At 39.6% G+C, this 22,222-nt stretch overlaps 1 protein-coding gene across 2 annotated transcripts in view; it reads left to right on the top strand.

Moving 5' to 3' along the window:
* ANO4 (anoctamin 4) overlaps positions 1-22,222 on the top strand; it is a 138,327-nt gene that overhangs the window by 95,811 nt on the left and 20,294 nt on the right. For both annotated transcript variants that reach the window (XM_075080070.1, XM_075080059.1), the window contains 6 exons: positions 4,532-4,614; positions 10,501-10,641; positions 13,301-13,465; positions 17,092-17,128; positions 19,703-19,814; positions 20,902-20,959. In XM_075080070.1, coding sequence (XP_074936171.1) covers positions 4,532-4,614; positions 10,501-10,641; positions 13,301-13,465; positions 17,092-17,128; positions 19,703-19,814; positions 20,902-20,959 — 596 coding nt within the window. The remainder of the gene's footprint in view (positions 1-4,531; positions 4,615-10,500; positions 10,642-13,300; positions 13,466-17,091; positions 17,129-19,702; positions 19,815-20,901; positions 20,960-22,222) is intronic.

Here is a 22,222-nt window from a genome sequence, read left to right as displayed (position 1 = left end):
TGGTTGCTGCCTGAGAGAAGGGTGAGCAGGCCGAGCATGCCTGCCTACAAAATGTTGTAGATCTTCTGTCTTTCTTGTCCCTAGTTGACAGGAGCTGCACCTCACTTTGGTTAGTGTCTCCGTCCTTCCCCTTCTTCAGCATTGCTGCCAGACTCCCAGACCCAATTCCCTCTGGGGATATCTCCCACCAGACTGCCAGGACTAGGAAATGCACTGCCCACCCATGCATCTCCAGCACCTAAGCCCACAGACTGATAAGAAAAAATACAATAAATGCTTCCCTTTGGATGATTTGGCTAGTGCAGAAGAGACTGTAGGAGAGTGGCTGGGGTGAGAGCTTTCCCCACAACTTTTGTCTGCTTACTGTACACGTGAGCTTGCTGCCAAGAGGGATGTAAGGGCAGCAACCTGAAAGAGGTTGTGAGTGTAGGGTAATGGTTTGGGGAATGAGCTCATCCTATGGCTCCACCCAAACCACAGTTTCTTAAATAAGACTTTTCTGAGACCACAGTGAAATTGTGGAGATATTTTCCATGCATTTAGGGTTAAACAACATTAGAACAAGGAAAGACACACTTCCCAGGGATTTTCTGGTACTGTATGAGCTGGCTTTCCGCCTGTCTTAAATGGATTTTCAGTCTGCAGTAGGCCTATTGGCAGCTGCGGGCATTACCATCATCTCAGTAAATCGTAGGGGAAGAGAAGAAACAATGATAGCAGTTTGATTGCAGAAATGTTTTTTCTGTCAGCATGAAACAACTGGCAAGTGCATGGCAGATGGGCTGTGTAAAGTTCAGCCTTCTACATGATCCAGTTTGACAGACACTAGCATATAAAATAATGATGGCAGTGCTTTTAAAAAAAGAGAATGAAAGCAAAAAAAAAAAAAAAAGGCAGCTAGAATTGTGTTACGTCTTTAGCCTGAGCTTAGCCACTGTCTTATTATCTAAAGTACCTTCTTCACTGTCTTTAGATCCATTAGTGAACTCCCATCTTGTGGGAGAAGCCTCAGCCACTTGCTTTTCAGAACTGCGTGTGGTCACTTTGGGCCTGACCTGAAGAGGTCATCTGTATTGTGGTTTCCTACCACAATTTTTTACTCTAAAGACATCTTTAATTGATGAACAAAGTGGGTTGCTCACTTTTTAAACAGAAATAAAATGCTTCTCCAAACTGCTGTGGCCAGTCTGGGAAGAGGAATTACCATGACAAGTATCAGTATGGGCTGCTTGACTGATGCAGCAGCAATGCAGCTGGCTGTAGGACTCTGAAGCACAGGAACCCATCTTTTATAATGGTTCATTGTGGGATAAGTGGGTCCCATCAAAGTATGGTTGGAATTGTCAAGAGCACCAGAGGAGATATTGGAATAGAAACACAGTTTTCCTCAAAAAATATATTGACCCATCATCTCACTCACTGTATTTCTGCCCTGTTTAAGCAAAGTTCTATATAAGAAGTGAAAGTAATTGATATAATAGGAGAAAAGATTGATACTTACTAAAGCATACCCAAAAGATTTAAGACAACTTTCATTTTAAACTGATGTAGCAAAGGACAAAAGATAGTCTCCCTTCAGAATCCTGAAGGAATTCACTGGTAGTTTGTACAAGCTTTTCTGTATTGGAGCATCTGTTGAAAGGAAAAATGCTGTGGTTTATAGGAAAGAGTAAGTCCCTATAAACAAAATACTTTTTTTTTATTGGTGAACAGATTGTTGTTGATGATCACTGAGATGTCATCATCTCAGAAGCTGGAAAAGAATTTTTCCTTTTGAGAATCTCTAGTCTTGATGATATTTTCCAGATGTTTAAAACTTTCAAAAAGAGGGAAGCAATAGCATTTTTTGTGTTTCTGTACTAGGGGAAACACCTACACTTTGCCCTTTATGTAGGCCTTGAGATATGTTGAGCATGATGAAAAGGCAGATCCCATTTCTAGGAAAAACTCTTTTTTTACTGCCTTAATTGGATTCCTACCAAAGACAGAAAATGAGAGAGAGATGTTCATTCCGAAAAAAATGTTGACATTTAAAGTGCAGAAAAACGTTATTCTCAGGAAAAAAAAAAAAAAAAAAAAACAGGTAAATTTGACAATTAGTTGACTCCCAGCAGGTTGCTGTGAAGCCAGATGGAATTGTAGCTCTTGCTTTCCCAGATGAAGTGCTGGGAAAAGCTAGTGCAAATATATCACTGTCTAGATGTTTCCTGAAGCTCAGTAGCAAAGTTACTAGATAAGATCATAACTTGTTTCAAAAGCATCTGAGGAAATTATGTTAAGACAGCTGTTTGTACAAGTAGGTGTTGAGGACCGAGCTGCAAGGTTGCGCTCTGAATCAGGGCAAGTATAGAAAAAGCTAGGAAAAGACCTGAGAGTTAAGGCCAATGAGAAATTCAAAATTCCAAGCAGGATTTTTGGAGAATTCTCAGCACCTGCTTTAAATATACCAATTGGAAAATGGGAGAATGATAAACACAACTGTGTCCTGTTGAGTTGTCAAAGTCAGAAAAGAATGCTGAAGTGTGATATAGGGTATCAGTGATTACTTGACTAGAAAGAAAGCAGAGAAATTTCAAAACACAATACTTTTTAGAAGACCTCAGTAGTACAGTGAATCAATCAAAGATGGTTATTTATAGCACATTTTAAAATATCTAGCAAGGGAAAAGCGCATACTGACCTGGATAGAGGGAGAAAAGTGTAGCACAGTAAAAGCTAAAACAGCACTGTGCAGATCATCCTATTTGCTACTTAATGATTTGAAAATAGATTTCTAAAGAAGCTTCAGGAACTGCACATACTTACTGTGACAGGTGCTAAATATACTAAATATAATATGTATAGATTCCTCACTCCAGGTGTGTGAAAAACAAGAAAGAAAAGACATACGGTTCAGCACAGACATTTCTGAAAGGTTCATGCCTGTGGACTCATATGCCCACTCGAGTCCTGCTTCCAGCTGCTTTTTGGAATGGAAACGGAGTGGTAGTAATCAATCAGGCTTGTTTCTCTCAGGTCTGCAAAAAGTGCAGGGCTACTTGTTTAGCCTGTACAAAATAATTCAATATGAGCTGATAGGAGAGAAGCAGCTCCACCAAAAGAGAAGTCAAGGAAAGAACAATGTGGTGGTTCAGCAGCAGCAGAGCCTCGTTAGCACTTACTAGTTTTGTTGATCCCAACCAATCATATGCAATTATTACAAAAAGCCATAGAAACATTAGGCTCAGGAGATTGAGTTTACTTTCTTAGTTAGGTAAAATCAAAGCAGCTGGTTACCTGGTTTGACATAACTCCAGTTTTCATAAAAAGGATGACATGATATAAGAAAATGCCTCCAAACCAAATAGCTGCCTCCTGAAACATGGTTTAGACATCTTCTTACCTTATTTGCTCGCAGTGTTTGTTTTCTAAGTATATCTTAGCTGCATTGGCTAATACATTAAAATGTAATCATTCTTACTGACTAAAAATTCACTTTCACCGAACTGATGCCAGTGCTTAGGATCATGTCACATCATTATCAATATGGTGCAGTAGGGCAGATAGTCCATTAAGGAGATACTTTTAGGACTGGATGTGGAACATATTGCCAGGCTATTGTGACACTGTTGCAACTGATACTCTGCTAGCTCATGAACAAAGAGTTTTATGTTCTCTGTGGTTATCAGCCTGATGCTTTTCAGTGAGCAATAAAGGGAAAAGCCAAACCTCACAGTGGGAGAGGAAGTCTTTCTATGGATTTGTGTTGACTTCAGGCAGCTTCTATATTCTTTTAACAGAACAAATTAAAAAAAACCTGTAACCATAAACAGGCTCAGTATTAATCTCCAGAATATGAAAATATTATTCTATGACTGAGTGCTTCCTTGATTATTCTTTCCATCACAAAATGGAAGCATAGTCAGGTATAGGAATTTTAAACTATCTTGAACTCCGTCAATAAGGGCTGTACAGCACAGAATGTTTAACTGTCAGATATTAATGCCACACCACATATACGCAGTCATGTAGTGTAAAAGAAATCGTCTGGATTAGAAAGGTGCAAGACAAAAGTTCCCATTTCTTCAGTAGTACTCTACAGATTTGCACATGCACTGGAATGTGCTTCCTCTTGGTTCTGGTTTCTGTGCATTGTAAATGGTCTTCAAAGAGGGAAAGTTACTGCTTTATCTACAATATCCCCAAGAAACCTTTAGCTTCATCAGAAATCTGCTATATCTAGTAATGATGACTCACAGGAACAATTTTATTCTTTGAGAGTCCTCCCTTGGTTGGTTAGAATTAAACATTCTCATTTAGCACTAAATGAATTCTCTAAAGCCTCAATCATACTTGAAGCAAGCAAAGTAATCCTTAGAAAGCAATGCTTTTTGAAAGCAGTTTTTATCATCAGCATGATTTGCTGTTCAGAGGAACCTATTTATGCAAAGAAATTAAAATAATATAACATCTTCATTCAACAGTTCTGTGATAGTAGTTAACATTTTCTTGACTTAAAAACAATTTTGTATTTTATTTCTTTTTGCTCCAGCAACTGTTTTCCTGGAGTTTTGGAAAAGAAGGCGAGCAGTAATTGCTTATGACTGGGACCTGATAGACTGGGAAGAAGAAGAGGTTTGTATGAAAAATTGTACTCCTTAATCTTTAATACAAAAAGATTTGGTTAAAATTGTAAGCATGTTTGTCTTTCAGATTTATTTTCAATTCATTCTTCAACCTTCATAAACTAGGAGAGAAGCATTTTTCTCCTCAGATGTTTCCTCTGGCCTGTGAAGAAATTTTCCCCAGACCAAACTGTCCTCTCTTTCTACACATTTGTAAATCTAAATTAATTTCAACACATCAGGGGCTGTTCTTGTGGGAGATTTCAGGAAAATAAAATGCACTTTAGGGGAAGCTAACAAACATTGCTTTTGAATCCAAGGGAATTCTTGACAGCCAGGGTACCATGAATTTTGGCAAATGAGCTCTTGTCTATTCTTTTAGATAACCACTAAGAATATTGGTGGAGAGAAAGCGTTGTGAGGCTTGTACCAGCTTCTGAACATTCAGGTGCTGGTTGCCTAAGTATACAGTGCTGCGGAGAGACTGAGGGAGGTGAACCAACTCAAAAGATTTAATTCATCCTCTCTTGGTAGAGGAAATCCCCCTGGGGAGGAAACTAAACAGCAAAAAATAGCCTTAACCTTTTTTGGTGGCAGTTACCAGAAAGAAACAGCATGCTCTTGGGACTGAGACCGGAGGTCTAAGTGGAGTTAGAAGGTTGTATTATGCAGGAGAAAAGCAAGGTTCAGTGGATGAGGCAGAAAAAGTGCTCCTCCAATGGGATTTGGGTATACAGGTGTCCATACAGTCCGCTCTCCTTCCTCTCCAGGGACTCTCCTGAAGCACTTGGAGGGACTGTAAGAGGCCGCTGTAGTGGTCTCAGTGTAGTTGTACTTATATATTGCTGCCTCTGTGGAATAATTTATTTTTCATTAATCTTGCCAGCAGGGAAAAACAGTCTTCTGAGTTATGGGGTTTTTGTCTCTATGAGGCAATGTAGTTCAATAAGGCCATGAAACAGTAGGAATTTTTAAAAAATCATTAATGACTAAGAAAATAATCCAAGAACATAAAAGGAAATAACTTACACAACTGGAAATTGGTTTCTTTATAGCAACAGGAGCATCATTATTTGTGCACATATGCTCTCAGTTGTTGGTGATACTTCAGGACCGTTGTCATATATTTAGAAAATGCTTGAATACTGATTTAACTCCCCGGAGATTAGCAGCCTGCTCTTGCCAATGCTGACAAGTCACAGAGAGACCACACTGAGAGAGTCCTGCCTGAGGTCCAAATATTGGTCAGGATCAGTGATCAAGTCCCCTCATGACAGTTGCAAAAAAGCCACTGCTGCTGCTGACAGCTAAGGCAAAAGACAGATGTACCAAATCACAATTTCCAAGCCTGGACTATAGCTCAGTATCTCCAGAATGAGAATAGCCTTTAAACTAACAAAATATACAAGTAAGTACAGTATGAGGCCCTTTTTATGTTTTTCCCAGGAAGCCTGGCCTTATAGATGTTTATAGTTTGGGATGTTGTATCTCTGCACCTTTCACCATTTAACCTACCTGGATTTGGGATTATGCTGATTTATAAAGCCATCTACCCGAATCTTCTGCAATCAGTTCGTTTACAAATATTGAATTTCCTGGTAAGGTTGTCCTTACTCAGTGATTTCTGGCTGGTGTAGTAATGCTTGGAGGAATCTTTTGCTCAGGTGTAAGCACACCAGTTCCAAGGCCATTCAGGACCACTCCCTATTCTGTTTCCCTCTCCTCTTTATTCACATGCCCAAACTGCTTACAACTTTGCAGCTACTGCTGAAAATGTGTGTCCTCTTGCAGAGCGTGGAGGAAAGCATTCCCATGGAAGAGTCACTCTCCTCTTTTTAAGCTTTTTTTGGAAGAGCATTACCATGCCTATGCAGCTAAGCCTTTAGATGGAATAAACACTGAAAAGACAGAAGAAAGTAGAGTTACTAGATTTTTTTCCCTTCCAGTCAGAAAGCCTGAAAGAGCTTCTGGTAGTTGAAACTATCCTCATAGAAATATGATGTGTTTATTTTATGATGCCTGTCAAATAAGGTTATTTTTTATAAGAGATGCTTATGTTCCACTGGCAGATTATTTCAGTTTGGCCCGCAGGATAACATATGCATGTTGGCAATTTTCAGAGGATACCTGCTCCCTGTTGATGGGCAGCTGGTCTTTTATTCTCACACTAGGCTTTTTCCAATGAGCTCTGTCAACAAGAACCCAGTCAGGTGCCCTTGGGCTGTGGTGAGTGGACCTGCTCCAGAGCTATTCATTGCGCCTTCTTACAGTTCTGCAGGGAGTTTTATATGTCTCTGCAGCAGCAGATAGCAGTCTTTTCAGAAGCAGTCTCCCAGATGGTACCTTTCTCTCTCAAATTAGAGGTTAAAGACGCCAATAGGAACTCAACTGGCTGCTGCTCAAAGATTTATGTGATCAGTCATCAGAGCATGGGTATCTCATTGGCATTTGAGGTATCAGTTCCTCCTTTGTTCAGTGTTCAGTGGGATCTCAAGAGTAGGAGCTGATTGCCTCCCAGAGGCATCTTCTCTGAAGATGCTACAGCTGCCAGTGCCCATACCTACTGCACAACTCAAGCACGTCCTTGCTTTAAGGTCAGCTCTGCAGACCACTGCCTCTTCTTCTTGAGCATTGAATGCTGCATTTTCCCATTGGCACTGGAGTCTTTGCAGGACTTTGCCTCTGAGACACAGTTTGGAAGCAGGTGTTCCAGGTGAAAAAGTGTTGAGATCACTTCCATGTTCTGTGATTCAAAGTCCACCTCTTCACTTTGCCATTGCCTTCAGCTGCAAGCAGGATGACATGCAAACCACAGGCTTTACAAGGAGGCTTACTTCTGGGGATGCTATCATTTCCCCAGTGATCAAGATGCAGATTTCAACCTTTTCTACATCTGGGCTATAGAGGACAACATACACTTGGACTAGGAAGAATAGACCTGCAAGAATTCACCTGTTGAAGCACTCAGAAATCTAGTGAACAAAAAGGATATATTTCACAAAGAGATTTAAAGTAGCTCTTCTACTGCACAAAGATCTGTCTTAAGGTAATGTGCATTAATCCATATTTCATACTCCAGAAACCAGTATGGTTTCTCCTGTGAGTAAAGAATTGGAGTGATCCATGTTTGAGGAGCAGGAAGGAAGGAGAATGCTCTGTTTTATGTAGATTGAAAAAGAAACATCCTGTGGAGCTTGATCATGAAGTTGTACATGTCAGTGAGATGTCAGTGAGAATTTTGTCTCCATAAGGTGAAAAGTTTTCTCCTAAAAGTGCTGCTTTCTAATAAAATCACTGCTTATTAAATTTCCTCCCTACATTCCATTCAGTTATCACTGGACAAAATCAGCCAATTTCTTTTATTAGCTATTTCAAAGAAATCAGCTGAAGAGTTTTAATGACCATTTTAAGTCACAAGCTTTTGTTAATGAAGATTGTTATTTTTATTAACATTATCTGCTATGTCTAGCTTTTGATTTCTTTAATTTTCAATGTCAAACTGAAAAGTAAGGTTTTGCTACAGAGGGAAATTTATTAACTCCTACCAAGAATAGATTGAAAAAAAAACCCATTTATAAGGCTTCCTAACACTGCGTTATCACTTTTCTGTTCTAAATGAAGAGACAAAGAAATGAAACAATAAAGATGAAGGGAAGGAGAATTACATTTTTTCAGATATGCAACCTTGTGAATTCCTTACCACTTTAGATTTTCACCCAAGGAAGGCATGAGGCATCCCCTGCAGTGTCCAGGTCCTCCAGCCTGGGGACATGGGCTGAATGTGTTCTGGCTCTTTGAACCTTGCATATCTGGATTTTTCTTTTCTTGTAAATGAGGTGCAAGGTGGGAGACATGGAGAGTCACTGGGTCTTGGCTGGGTATGCGACAAGAAACCAACTGCGCAGAGTTCCTGGCACTCCCAGCTGAAATATGGCTTCTGTTGCTATTTGCAGCGTACCTTTTTCTTCAGTGTCACTTTCTTTATATCATTAACCTCAGCCAGATACAGTACTGTTTACTTCCTGCCCCAAGCTGTGCTCAGCACTGCTGATTGTCATTAAACAGGTATGAAGATTCATGCCAGAGTTTCAGTTTTCTGTGGAGATGTATCTGCAAAAATGGCATTTGCATTATCTGAATTGACTGGAGATCATAAGAGATACCTAGATTCATGGACAGGCAGATATGATGTATTCCCTATAGTGCAGATTGTAAAAGATCATTAAACCTTGGCTTAGAGAGAGCTGCAGAGAAGAAGAGATTTCTTGTGTGTGTCTGGGTAAGTCAGCTGGCAGAGCCCTTGCACAATCTACAGGGTGCAATTCTCAAGCACCCTTGCTTCAGTGCTATCACGCTCTGTCCTTTTGCATGTCCCCAGGCACACAGGAATACTAGTTGCACTGTTTCTCTTGCTAGATTGTGGTCTGCTCAGCAGCCTTCAGCCCTGTTATGGCAGGAACAGCTTGAGTAAGGTAGAATAAGAGCAAGGTGTTGCCCTGCCTCCACAAAAACACGCTTAGCCTTTGTGCATAGCTAAGGTAGAGCTGGTTCCCTCAAGCACGTAATTAGTTACACAAGCATTGCAGCTGAGCGTACATGCCTCTCAACTTTTTTAATACCACATTACCAGCTTACTGCTTGAATTTGGAAGTTAACTGTATTGAGAAAGTGCATTCAAAATCTGAGACAATGAGATGTGTCTTTTTTTTTTCCCCAGGGGAATTTTATATAAAGGATGTAGGATTTTAGGATATCTTATTTTTAGTCACATTCTAAAGACTTGTATGAGCAGTTAACATTCACCTATTTCAATGCAGTCATTTAAGGGCCAGTCATTTACAACTTTCAGTCAGTTCAGTTAAAAGCAGTTGAAGGGTTAGAAGTAACTGAAATTGGTAAGCTGGGTTCTTGGCTGTTACAAAGAAACGCAGAGGCCATGTGGAAATGCTGCAAAGACAGTCCCAGTCCATAGCTGCCTTTGTGCTCCCTTGTAGGCAGCTGTAGTACGGGCCAGTTCTCCAGCATGCATCAAAGCATTGTAAAACTTGATCTAATGTGTATGGACTGCCAGCAGCTGTGAGAGTCCATCTTTGCAGCCTGGTGCTTCCTCTCATCTCTGACAGCATCCCCAATGTCAGACTTGGGTGAGGTGGCACAGGACACGCAGCTGTTGGTGAACCTCCCGGATGGCAGGGCAGTGGTTTTCTGCTGCAGCTGAAATCCACGAGGTCTTACCTGACCTAAGGGTGACCCCTATCTTCTGACAAGGCTGTAAACAGATGAAACCAAGCCTCTCCCCAAGAAATCCCCAGGTTTCATATCAGAAGAGAGTTTTTATGGCACCGCAGGACTTGGCATTTCTGCTGCTGAAAGCTGTTCCTGCTAATAATATTGTCCAAGTTAGGAAGGAATTGAGCAATATTAGATGTCATGGCTCTTTCTTCAAAGGCTGAGAAATTTCTGCTGATAATGGGAAGGTAACCAATTACATAGCAACTGCAAGTGGGTTTGGAAAAAGGAGGGGTTTTTTTTTTCTTTCTTTTTACTTTGTTGTAGAATTCTAGTATCAATAGGATAATACCAGGCTGGAAAACTCTATGGTATCACCTTAAAATGATTTGGCTTACAGTCATATCGTTTGAAAGAGTATTGTTTAGATGAGTAGCTAATTGGGCAGTTTACTAAATACTTCCAAAATGGTTTTATGGGTACAGTGATTTATTCTAGTTCTCAAAAAGGAGACCTGATTTCTCAGCTCATCTTTTATAGTAGCTGTGCCAGCTGCTGAATTCCAAGATGTAGTTCCCAGTAACAGTGATCTGATAAATGATCTGAAGTTTCCTACAGAATTTTTCCTAGCTGTGCTGTATGTGAACATTGTCTGTCTGTTCTTCAGGAGGAAATACGTCCACAGTTTGAAGCCAAGTACTCCAAGAAAGAACGAATGAACCCCATATCCGGGAAGCCAGAGCCCTATCAAGCATTTGCAGATAAATGCAGCAGACTCATTGTTTCTGCATCTGGAATATTTTTTATGGTTTGAAAACTTTTATTTATTTACCAATTGAAAAAATACAAGATAACATAATCACTGCTGAGAAAGTATGAAGATATTGGATATAACTGCTTGAAAGTAAAATGAGTTCTAGCATGTTTACTGCAGACTGAAAATCTGTGCACAGCAAATAGCTTGACTTTCTGTAAAGTCCTACACTAGTTTACTCTTCACCAAGTCTCACAAACAGTTAAGTCCTTCCTTCAAGGCTATACACATAAGGCTATATGTAGTGACACATCCCAGAATAGCGGTGCTACCACATCAAGGCACCAGCTTCAGCTGACTGAATTAGCTCATTGATTTCCTTGCCTCCCCTGTGTGGACAGCGCAGAGTTATGGGGAGAGATGTCATGGACGAGGCAGTTGTTCTTTGTAGACTCTACAGAGAACCTAACCAAGGTGCCTGGAGCACTTAATTATGTTAATATGCCCTAGTTTTTCAGCACTGAGGAGGTAAGGAAAGAGGGTTCACACTCCTAGTGCAACTGAAATGGAGAAACTGATGTTCCTTGACTAAAGTGAGGCATCTCACCCCCTTCCAAAGTGAAAAACTAAATGCAGCAGCAAAATCTCTCCTAACAGAGAGCTGCATGCGTTTCTGCTGAAATGTCCCCATCCTCTAACCTCACTGAATCTGTTATTCACTGTTACTCACATGACAACAGCAGTAGTAGGGCTGATCTTGAAAACACAGCTGGCATCAGCTCCGACCCTTGTGAAATCTATTAGGGCTTTTCCCAGAGGCTACAAAAATTTATATTTGTATACCTTCAGGAGCTGTGGAGAGCCAGGTGGGTGAGCTAGCCCAGCAACTTTGTGTTTGAATGAGATGGGAGGGAATAGGGCAGAGAGTTTGTAAGAAACTGATGGCTTCAAAATTGTCCAAAGCAATATTGGACAAGAAAGGCAAGAGCATTATCGAGATGAATCGTGCTCTGGTATGTCAGGTGGATGGACAGAGACACAGAGAAACAGTGAACATGAGAAGGCAGTGTACTGTCTGATTCAGTCCTTGAAGACACTTATATCTGCTCAGGACTGCAGTCTCTGCTCAGAATTGATCATACACCTGAAACATTTTGTGCTTTCCCTACATTTTTTTTTCTTGAAGGGGGGACAGTTTTCTCTCCCTACCATTTCCAAAGGCAGTCATTAATCTTCTTAGTCTAGTGATAGATCTTGCTCGAAGTCTCAGAGAGAGTAACCTTGCTCTGAATTGCATGCACCACAAATTGTCCCCATAACAGTCCTTGAAACAAGATGAGGATTATTTTCACTGAAGATATTTTTATTGCTGGCATAGTGTGAACTTCCGATGACATAGAAAAACTATGAATTTTCCCCCATTTCGGTAAAAATATTCCTTAAAAATTATAGCTTTAAGCACAGGAAATATATGCATATCAAAAATTGGAGTTAGAGCAGTTCTCAAAATTTCACAGCATTGACTCTCACAATGCAGTTACTAATACTGCCTGAACCAGGTTTGTGATTCCCTGTTAACAAAGGAAGGTGGTCCTTCTTCCTCTCAACACTATGCAGGGAATCCAGAGGCAATCCTCTAGCTCAGTAGCTTCATAATATTTCTATGTGCTGCACTGTGGTAGCAGAGAATCTAATAAACCAGCCCTTCACATTCACACACCTAACTTTTTCATCTGTACCAGGATTATGTCAATCAGTTCAGTAACTAATAAAATATGAAAACAGCATGATTAGCATTCAGTGCTTTCAAAGACATTTTGCCCATTCAGTCATTTTAGATATGCTTCAATTTTGATAGGGTTAGGTTGTCTTTACATAACCTTGGAATACACCTATCTTTTGCAAATAATCATCTGTCTTCTACTGAAGAAACTCTCTCTCCTTATCTAATAAGGTTCTGTGTCAGAGCTTCTATGAGTTGCACATGCTAATTCCCAACTCTTTGTCCTTTAGGTGGCTTGCTAAACTGTGACAAATTGGCTACGATGGAAAACAGTTGTCATTTAGTGCTCAACTGCTGCATATGGAACACCAAGTGATTTAGAATCCTGGCTTAGCTACATGGCTTTCATGTTATAACCATCACATTTGCTGAAAGTTTCATCAGAGAAGAAATTACAGGGGCAATTGAATTTGTTACCTTCCCTAGATAGAATCTTTCCAGAACCGTAGGAAGAAACAGCTTGCTAGGGTAGCTCGCCAGGATTGCTGTTAAGGCAGTACTTACAAATTGATACATTTTTTCCTGTAAGTGTGAAGTCCATCAACGCACAAAATTCATCCCAAATATGACACCATCAAACTGGGACATCAGCCTGAGACTAGTCTTTGCACATGGCGGAACATACATGTAAGGAAAATTTCTAATTCCCAGAGCTGGCAACACCGTTTCCCACATACATTCTAAGGAAGAGATACATTTCAAGAAAATGTTTAAAACTAAAAATTATTTTAATATGATTTCAAAGATATTTTGCATTTTGGAAAATAGGGCTTCACAATAAGAATATTCATGTTGAAACCTATCTCTGGAAACAAAATGAATGTATTTTTCAAGTCTTCATTGTTTTCGTTTTCAGAGTTTCAGGGAGAAGTTAACTCCTGTTCTATTGAAAATTTTCAGGTTCTTCTCTCTGATTTATTCTTCCCTTAGATCTGTGTGGTGATTGCTGCTGTTTTTGGCATTGTTATTTACCGTGTTGTGACTGTCAGCACTTTTGCTGCCTTTAAGTGGGCTTTAATCAGGAATAACTCTCAGGTTGCAACTACAGGGACTGCAGTGTGCATCAACTTTTGCATCATCATGCTACTGAATGTGGTGAGTAAAACTAACATATCCAGAGTTATACCCAAGCCATCAGATCAGTAGATATCTGAGTCTGCAGACCACTGAATACTTTTGGTTCCTTTTTCAGCAGGAATGGAGTGCCATGCTAAGCCAGACATGGCATTATTGTTTATGGACATCTTTCACTATTTATGTAAAGTGCAATTCCAAACCCAAAATATTATGTAAATGAGTTTGAATGTTCTAAAAAATATTTTAGGGAGACACATCCATACCCCTGTTTTATCCTCTGGCTCTTTTTTTCCTTTCATATGTTTGCAGGATTCAGCCATTTCATTAATATTCTGCTTTTTAATTAGTGTTTTGATGTTATTTTTTAAATACAGTGGCCAAGCTTAATTCTTATTTATACTAGTTTCAGTAATTCCAGCTTCAGTTTTCACAGTACTTTACCATTGAGGATATGCATATACAGACACAATGTCCAAATGAAGGAGAACTCCTTTGGGCTGAAGACTTCAAGATGCTTGAGCAATCATGACTTGTTGCGTGAACTACCGATGGCCTTTGCCAGAGTACACCAGAGACACGGTCTGAGTGCATTGTAGGGGGACTGGCCGAGGTCAGGTTATTGTTATGAACTGGTTTGGAACCAGACTTGGGACAAAGACAAAAATGGAATTCCTATGTGGTAATAGCCCCAGTAAGACAGTATAACATAGATTAGGTGGGGAATGAGTTTCATCCCTCCGTTGAGATGCAGGTACTTCTGCATATTGCTGTGATAGTAACGTGTCTTCTATTAGTTGCTCTTGGCAAGAGGTGTATGGCCTTTTATTGTCAGGTTTTTGTCAACTGACATTATAAGAATGCATTTTAAGGGGGAGGAGGTGTATCAGAGGGATCAGCCTACAAACCATCCAGGTACTGGAGCCAGGGGGGAGTATCTCTACCCACTCAGCAGCGAGCATCTTCTGCAAAAAGCATGTTAGGCTTTGCTGCAGAAGATATGCTGGTTTACTTCCTAGGGGAAGTAGAAGATACTATTTCAGGCCTGCATGTTCCAAGTGCTGGCTTGGAGACTTCTTTCTTCCCTGTGCAATACCCAAACATTTCCATCATGTAAAAATTAATTTTAACAGACCCTGGTTTATATAGCAGGAAATTCCAAGAGGCTTTGCTGTAGGACTTCACCTCTCCCTTTGGCATAGGCAAGACTGGATTGGTGACTAGGACAGTGTGTCAAGAACTGTTGACTTTCCTACGTTTTCCTTAGAGTGGGGCTATAGGCTGAGAAAGGGCAGAAAGAAGAGGTGGAAGCCATTATTCTCTCTGAATTTGTACTGAAGGCTTTCTTCTCCATGTTATCTTTTATTAACTTTTTGTTGTCTGCAGCTTCTGGAGGTTTTCTTTAATCCACCTAGAGCACACAATAGCATAGAAGAAATAAAAGAAAACTATATATATCTAAGTCAGTAAAACATCCATTTCCAAGCTCTCGGTATAAGTCATTATATATGCAGTGAAGCAGCACAAAGAAATACTGCACAAACAAAATTATTTGGTTTTCAAATAGTTTTACAGCTTAAAGAAATTTTTAAAATAATGGAAGATGGCTTGAAGGTGCCTTTTGAGAAACTTTGTTTTGCTTCCTAAAATACATCAAATAAATAGAGCACTGCAAAGATGGATTTCTTAAGCCTTATACTCATTACCATGCAATAAACACCCCAGCCATAGATCTGGATATAGAGCATGGAAACAAAAGATCCCCAAAATATGAAACTGCATGAGCTTTTCAGAAGAAGGACTTAAGAACATAATCTCTCACTTCCCATGATGGATTAATGTGGTTTACTGAAGGACAGTAGTGGGATTTCTTTTGGAAAAAAAAAATTCCCCAGGAGCAATTCAGGTAATTGAATCCTCTACAAACTGTGACTCAAGAAAAGTAGCAGGAGAGCAAGCAAAGATACAGTAATAAAACCAGAATGGACCAAGATGTATCTAACAGTAGGGAATTTACTGCTAGGAATCCTGGAATACTGTCGGTGATTCTGATATGAGTTGACAACCTCTCTAAGCATCAGGGGGAAGGTCTAGACCACAAGTAACTTCTAGAATGGATGCTCTGAGAGCTAGGTGCATACACTGACACATCCATCATGACAAAACAAAATGACTTGCAAGTATAATGTCTCCCAGATAAGCCTGCAGCCTGACCTGGGAACATTCATTAGCTTTACCTAGGTTAATAAAACCTGTTAATTCCAGTGATACTGCCCATAGAAAATATGATCACAGGACAGAATATGATCCTAAACAAGGCCCCTTGGGACTAGTAGTGATAAACTGCAGTAGCAGATAATTCGATCCAAACATTGTTAACAGAATCTCTAACACAGCCTTACTGTTCCAGGAGGAATAGCAACAAAATACAGTTTTGATACCCTCTTCTGCAGAGCAATGTACATTTATAAAATAGCATGCTCCCCGCTGGGATCAAGATATAAACCACCCAGACATTTAGCAGTTTCACAGTTGCCCTTAGGAGTCGCTTTTAAACCTAGAAGAAACCACCTTTTTCATTACTTGAAACAAAACTGTGTACTCCAAAGGCAGCAAAAAGCTATTCTATGCAAGAAGTGGTTGTTAACGTGGATGAGATAATTCAGGATGACTTCAGTTCTTGAGCAGGCAGTTTGATCTGTAAATTGTATACAACTCAATTTAAGCAAAAGTTTATAAGGATAACTGCAAATGAAAAGAAACATTGCTGATATGCACTTTAGGAATAAGTGAGTACTTGAGCCTGAAATATGAGGAGCTCTGTATCCCTGTAGGCATCAGTGAGAGTGAAGGACATACAGCGTTTTGTGGGAACAGGCTCCAAACTCATTTAAAACATGCAAATCAGGGAATTAATTTACACTAATACTGATGTTGGTGGCAATGTACTTTACAGGTTCAAAATCCCTTTGCAAATACTAATTATGAAAACCCTCCAAGTCAGTTTTTGTAAGCTTTATGAAGTTATCGGTCTCCCAGAGAGTTTGAGAGCATCTGCTAAGCGCCGAAAGTACCACTTAAGATTTAGAACAATGTCACTGACTCAGAGTAAGAAATGTGTCTGGTGGGGGGGATTACTAAAGACTTTCTCTGAAGCAACCCTGTTTCCCCAGTGTGTTTCCTTTCAGCACCAAAACAATCCCAAACAAAATCAAAAAGCCCAAAATATCCAACATATCAGAGCATGCTCTTACTAGGGTGATTTTTTTGTGACATAAATGTACCATAAGTAACTAAAACAAAAATCCCAGTTGTGCTATTTTTCTGCTTTCTCTTTTTGGAAAAGCTATCTGGCCCTTTTTCACTGCGTATGTGGCGTATGTGGCTGCGACAGTGACAGCATTTTTTTCTCTGCATATTGTGGATTAAAAGAGCTGAGTATAAGCTTTAAAAATATTACTGTCCCTTGTTTGATTATATCTCTATTGTATTATTACTGTATAGTTTTATTACTGCCATTATCAGAACATCACAGAGACCATCTAGATGTCAGATTTAATATGGAAGAGCAGTTACTCTACTTAGGAAGCAGTTCTATATTTTTGAGCTGGTCACATATCTAAGAGGCTGTTTCTTCTCTGTTACAGCTGTATGAAAAGGTTGCTCTTTTCCTGACAAATTTAGGTAAGCAATGTTATATACAAAGTTGAATGATATTGTACTAATTTTTTTGGTCCCTATACTCTGATAGCATTCAAACAGTCTGTAAAAATACGAAAAATCCTGATTAAATTGCAATCTATAGTAATTAATGTTTTTCTTAGGTTTATAATAAAGGAGTATATAAACTAAGCTATAGCACTATTCAATCAGTGGTGACAATGATCACCCACCTGCCATGCTTGGTTCTTGCTCCAACCCCTAACCTTGTAAGAACTTTAAAAATTGTTACTTTGCAGGAAAAAGCATATGTTTTCAGAGAGACTGAGCACTCTCAACCCCCAGGTTTTGTGAAGACCTGGAAAAGGGGGAATTGCTTCTGGAAGACAAATTTATAGCTTGAAACTAAGGTGCTTATTGACTATCAAACATATGCCTTTAAGAGGGGCAATAATTTGGAAGGAAAATAACTAGGAGACTCGTCAAGTCTACCAACACCTAAACTCTAATGGTGTTCTAAGTCTCTGTAATCTTTTCAGCTCACCCATAAAGGTGATCTTTGTTAGAGTAAAGACAACATGTTTTCTAAGGACAGCTTGTACTGCCACTGGGATAGCAATAGGCTATCACTCATATGTCCGTGGCTCAGGCAGAGGCTCTGGGGATCCTGATCATGCTGGAAGATTGCAGTAGCTAGTGGCAATTGGCAAGGGCTCCTTAGCCTTTGAGAGTCTTGCTGAAGGCCTATTAAGTGAACCATATTATGGCATCTGTAAAAATGGTTTGAGGATATTATTTTGAGCTTCTGCATACCTTCGTACAGTAAGGTATTTTGGATGAGGAGGACAGATTTTGGTGTTTGCTCAGAGGAAACACACAGCTGATTTTAGGTAGTGTCAGGGCTTTTCTACATCTGGGAAGTCATAGGTGATGTATTCAAAGCACGTCTGTGTAAAATAGCATTTTATTCTGTTGTTTCTTATTAGACTGAGAGTCCTCATTTTTATGCTGTAAATTTAAAATATTTTTGCCATCCTGTATCCATGGAAAAGATACCTACTAGTTATAGTTGAGAAATATGACTTTCAAGTATGTGATTTGCACAGGCTATGCCCTTTTATTCCCTGTGACACCCTGAGGACAGTAAGATATGGTCTAGAGACCTTGAAGCTTGATTACTTTCTGCCAGGTTATCACCAAGGTAGGTCTGCATCTTGTAGCTTGGGCAGAAAACACCTGTATTAAAACTCAGTGGGTCAAACTGTTCTGACGGTGTTCAGACTGTTTTGTGGTTTTTACTCTGATGGCCTAAGTAGCTGATTTGGTTTGAATGATCTTTATCAGTGTAATAAGCTCAGAGTAGGATTGGCAGCAAACTACATTCAGGTTGTCCTTCTTCAGCCTTTATATGACCTTTTTCAGAGCGCACGTCCATGCTCCTCCAGAGCATTGCCATTGTCTCTGACAGGCATATAAGCAAAGCTTCAGCTGCAGCAGCCTTGTTAAAGTCAAACTTGTCCTTCCCACAGATTGGCATCAAAAATCCACTATATTTTATTTCTTTCTGCTTAGCTAAATATGTATGTACTGGCACACATGCAAACTTGGGTTTCTTGACAGGCATTTCCAAATCATTAACACAGTTGTTGATTTATGGTCTGTTTTATGGTTTTATTGATGCACCTATTTGAAATTTCCTCATAGGTAGGGCAGGTCTAATTAAAGAGAATCTATTTTATTGTTGTTGTTTCTGTATTTTCAGTACTTTACGGGAGGGTCCTTTGGAAGTAGTATGTCATGATACCATTATGATACTCAGAATCACCATTGGTACCTCCCTTTCTCCTCTGATTACTCCTGTTCACAGCAATGGTTGACTAATAACAAGCTCCTGCCAACTGGAATTAGGGCACTAGTGTGTTGGCATAGAAGTTGTTTTGTTAACTTCTGTCTTGATATCTCATTAGATGGAGATTAAGGGCCTACCTGAAGGGAGGAATATGCCTTCCCCTTTCCCATTTTCCTTACCCCATCCATTGCAAAACATTTTTTCTCAGACTTTTGTAATGAGCTCCATGGGACAAGGAAAAGGAGTAATGCAGTGGCACTCCACTGATACCTCTGTAGAGCCCTTAGGTGCCAACACTGTTGGCAAATCCATGAAACAGAATTACAAGGAAGATTTGCTTCAGTTCAGTGTGACATCTCTAGCAAAAAGGCACTTACATACCTTGTAGTGGGGTGCTTTCTGGCAATGTCATTATGGTAGGTTCCAGAAAAGGAAACAAGATAAAAGCCTGAGCCTGTAAAGCACGCAGGAATCCAGGAGAGAGGTTTAATATATACATTATCTCAACCGCTTTCTTAGAGTCTCCTGGGAATATACATGTCCAAATATCAGAAGAGATTTCTAAGTCTTTAGAAGCTCACTTGCTGTGTGCTGCTTTTGGATACAATTTCTTCTGTCATCTCATATTTTGAAATCAGCGGGCTAATTTACAAATACATTGCCAGCTGTGATACATGTGTGCAGCCTTTGTGCCAAGGGAAATTGTTAATCTGATTTAACCTCTGAAGCTCTGCTCTCTTTCTTCACAGAGCAGCCTCGTACTGAATCCGAGTGGGAGAACAGCTTCACCCTGAAAATGTTTCTTTTTCAGTTTGTAAATTTGAACAGCTCTACCTTTTATATAGCATTCTTCCTTGGAAGGTAGGATTGATGTCTGCACCCTCATATGTGTAAAATGAAGTAGAGAGAAGAAATAAAATTGTCTGTAATGAAACAAAATGGGACCATATTATCACACAGCTCAAAATGCAAATTCCCTACTAGCAGAGCAGGACAGATTGCACGCTTTTTTACCCTGTCAAAAGCCCAGAAACAGACATAGTTTTCTTTTTCTAGCAACACATTGGCTCAATGCTAAGTTTTAACAGTTTCACTACTGGGAGCTGATGCGTCCCACAATACTATACATGCAGGTCACTTCACTCTGTCTTTATGTGTGTAATTTGTACAGCTAGTAAATAACTTAACACTGTATCTTTTTCTTTCAGAATAGAATAGAATAGAATAGAATAGAATAGAATAGAATAGAATAGAATAGAATAGAATAGAATAGAATAGAATAGTTCTGTTGGAAGGAACCTACAACTATCATCTAGTCCAACTACCTGAATACTTTGCTGCTTCTGTTGTATGATTTGGACTATTAAGAGTGAATTATGAACTCTCAGTTGGGATTTATCCACAGAAAATGAAATATATATATATATCAGTATGTCTCTTTCTGCAAGTCCTCTAAAAGCAAAAGAAGAGCCTTTGAGTAGAGAAGGCTTGAGTAGAAGAATCCATCAGTATGGTTTATTTGCATGTGGGAAGTTGTGGGAATCATTTTGGGAGAAAACATGGAGGAATAGTAAGAAAATTATGTTTTCCTAATGAAAACTAGTATTTTCACTGATTTCACAGACAGGCAGATATCACAGCCCACATTATCGTGTACGGAAATGGACTGGCAGTTGAAAGCCATTTTCCAAACTGACATGAACAGTTTTATTCAGATTTTCTCTCTTGTCTGCATATGCTGAATATCCAACAGCAGGGTGTTTGGTATTGAAATAAAACTGGAAGTAAAAATATACTTAGCCCTTCATAGAAATTATGCCAGCAATCCCCCAAAACTTTTTGCAGCATAACAACTTTTGTAATTATATCAGTCACACTAAGACAACATTAGATTAAAACAACAGTGTGAGTTTACACAACATATTTGATGTATATTCCTGTGTTAAAGATTTACAGGACACCCTGGTGCCTACTTAAGGCTGATAAACCGGTGGAGACTGGAGGAGGTGAGTGTTTGCTAACTACACACTAATTCAGCTGCTGCCCACAGATGCACTGAATGCAAGCAGAGGCAGACATATAACTCTGTCTAGGTATTTTTGAGCGTATTACTGAGTTTTCAGTTGCTGTCTAACTCCACACTACTAACACTATTATCTGCTACAAAAACATCTATATATTGATACATATGCCCTTTTCAATGCTAGCAGTTTTAGTGTTTGCATGACATTTGGATAGTGGTATCAAATGGTTTAAACATTACTCACATTTTTACATTGGAAATATTTCATCCTTGAAATGAATCAAAGTCAGATATGAATCTGACAACTTTTTGCTTCTAAAAAAATCTTTTCTTCTCAGCTTTTCTAGCCTGGCTGACCAGGGAGCTAAAATAATAAAATAATTACTTAAAAATCCAGACATATAAAATGTACTTGAAAATTGACCAAAACACCTGAACACATTTCCCAAAAGAGCTACTGGCACAATGTTCCATGTCTATAAAAACAAACAGATATGGAGATCAATGAGAGGTTGGCTTTGCAAGTCACTCAAGGACCAACCCCATTGTTTTGACAAATACATTCAGGACTCAGAAACCATTTGACAGTTATTCGAGGTGAACAGCAGCAATTTCTGGATCAGCCATGTAGCTTCCAGTGCTGCTATTTGCACACCAGAATCCCATGGTTTCTTTCCTGCTTCACACCTGAATAACTGAAACACCTTTGCAAATACATGACAAATGGCAAGCGGAAAGAAAATGCATGTCTTACACTGCCGACATGAATTTACAAACCCTTCCAGATATCTAAATATTTTCGTTAATAGAGGTCATCCAAACACCAACAAAAAAAAAGGAATGATTTGAAAAGGCCATCCTAATTTTGAAGTAGTGAATGCTGTACATTCAAGGAAAGAAGAATTGATAAATGGGCAGACAGAAATTCACTGAACATCCCTCTAAAGCCTGAGAGGGACCAAGCTTCCTGCTGCCAAGAGAGGACAGTTCTGCTCTGCCTTTGACTTCCCCCAGAAGTTTGCTCCTTCCTCTGCACTGGCCCTGGCTTGTCCAACCCTTTAAGGAGCCTATTCAGTTCCCTGTATCAACAGGAAATGCTTCCTTTTTCTGGGTGAATTAGTTTTTTGATGAGTTACTGTGCTGAATCGTCTCACAGAGGCATCAGAGAACAGGGAAAGAACCTCACTTGCAGGAGCAGGGATGGGAGGAACAAAGAACCAGGTTTGGGAGGGAAGTGCAGCAGCGA

This window comes from Phalacrocorax aristotelis, chromosome 1 (genome assembly GCF_949628215.1).
Source record: "Phalacrocorax aristotelis chromosome 1, bGulAri2.1, whole genome shotgun sequence".
Classification (NCBI taxonomy): Eukaryota; Metazoa; Chordata; class Aves; order Suliformes; family Phalacrocoracidae; genus Phalacrocorax; species Phalacrocorax aristotelis.
This window is presented reverse-complemented; position numbering and strand designations above follow the sequence as displayed.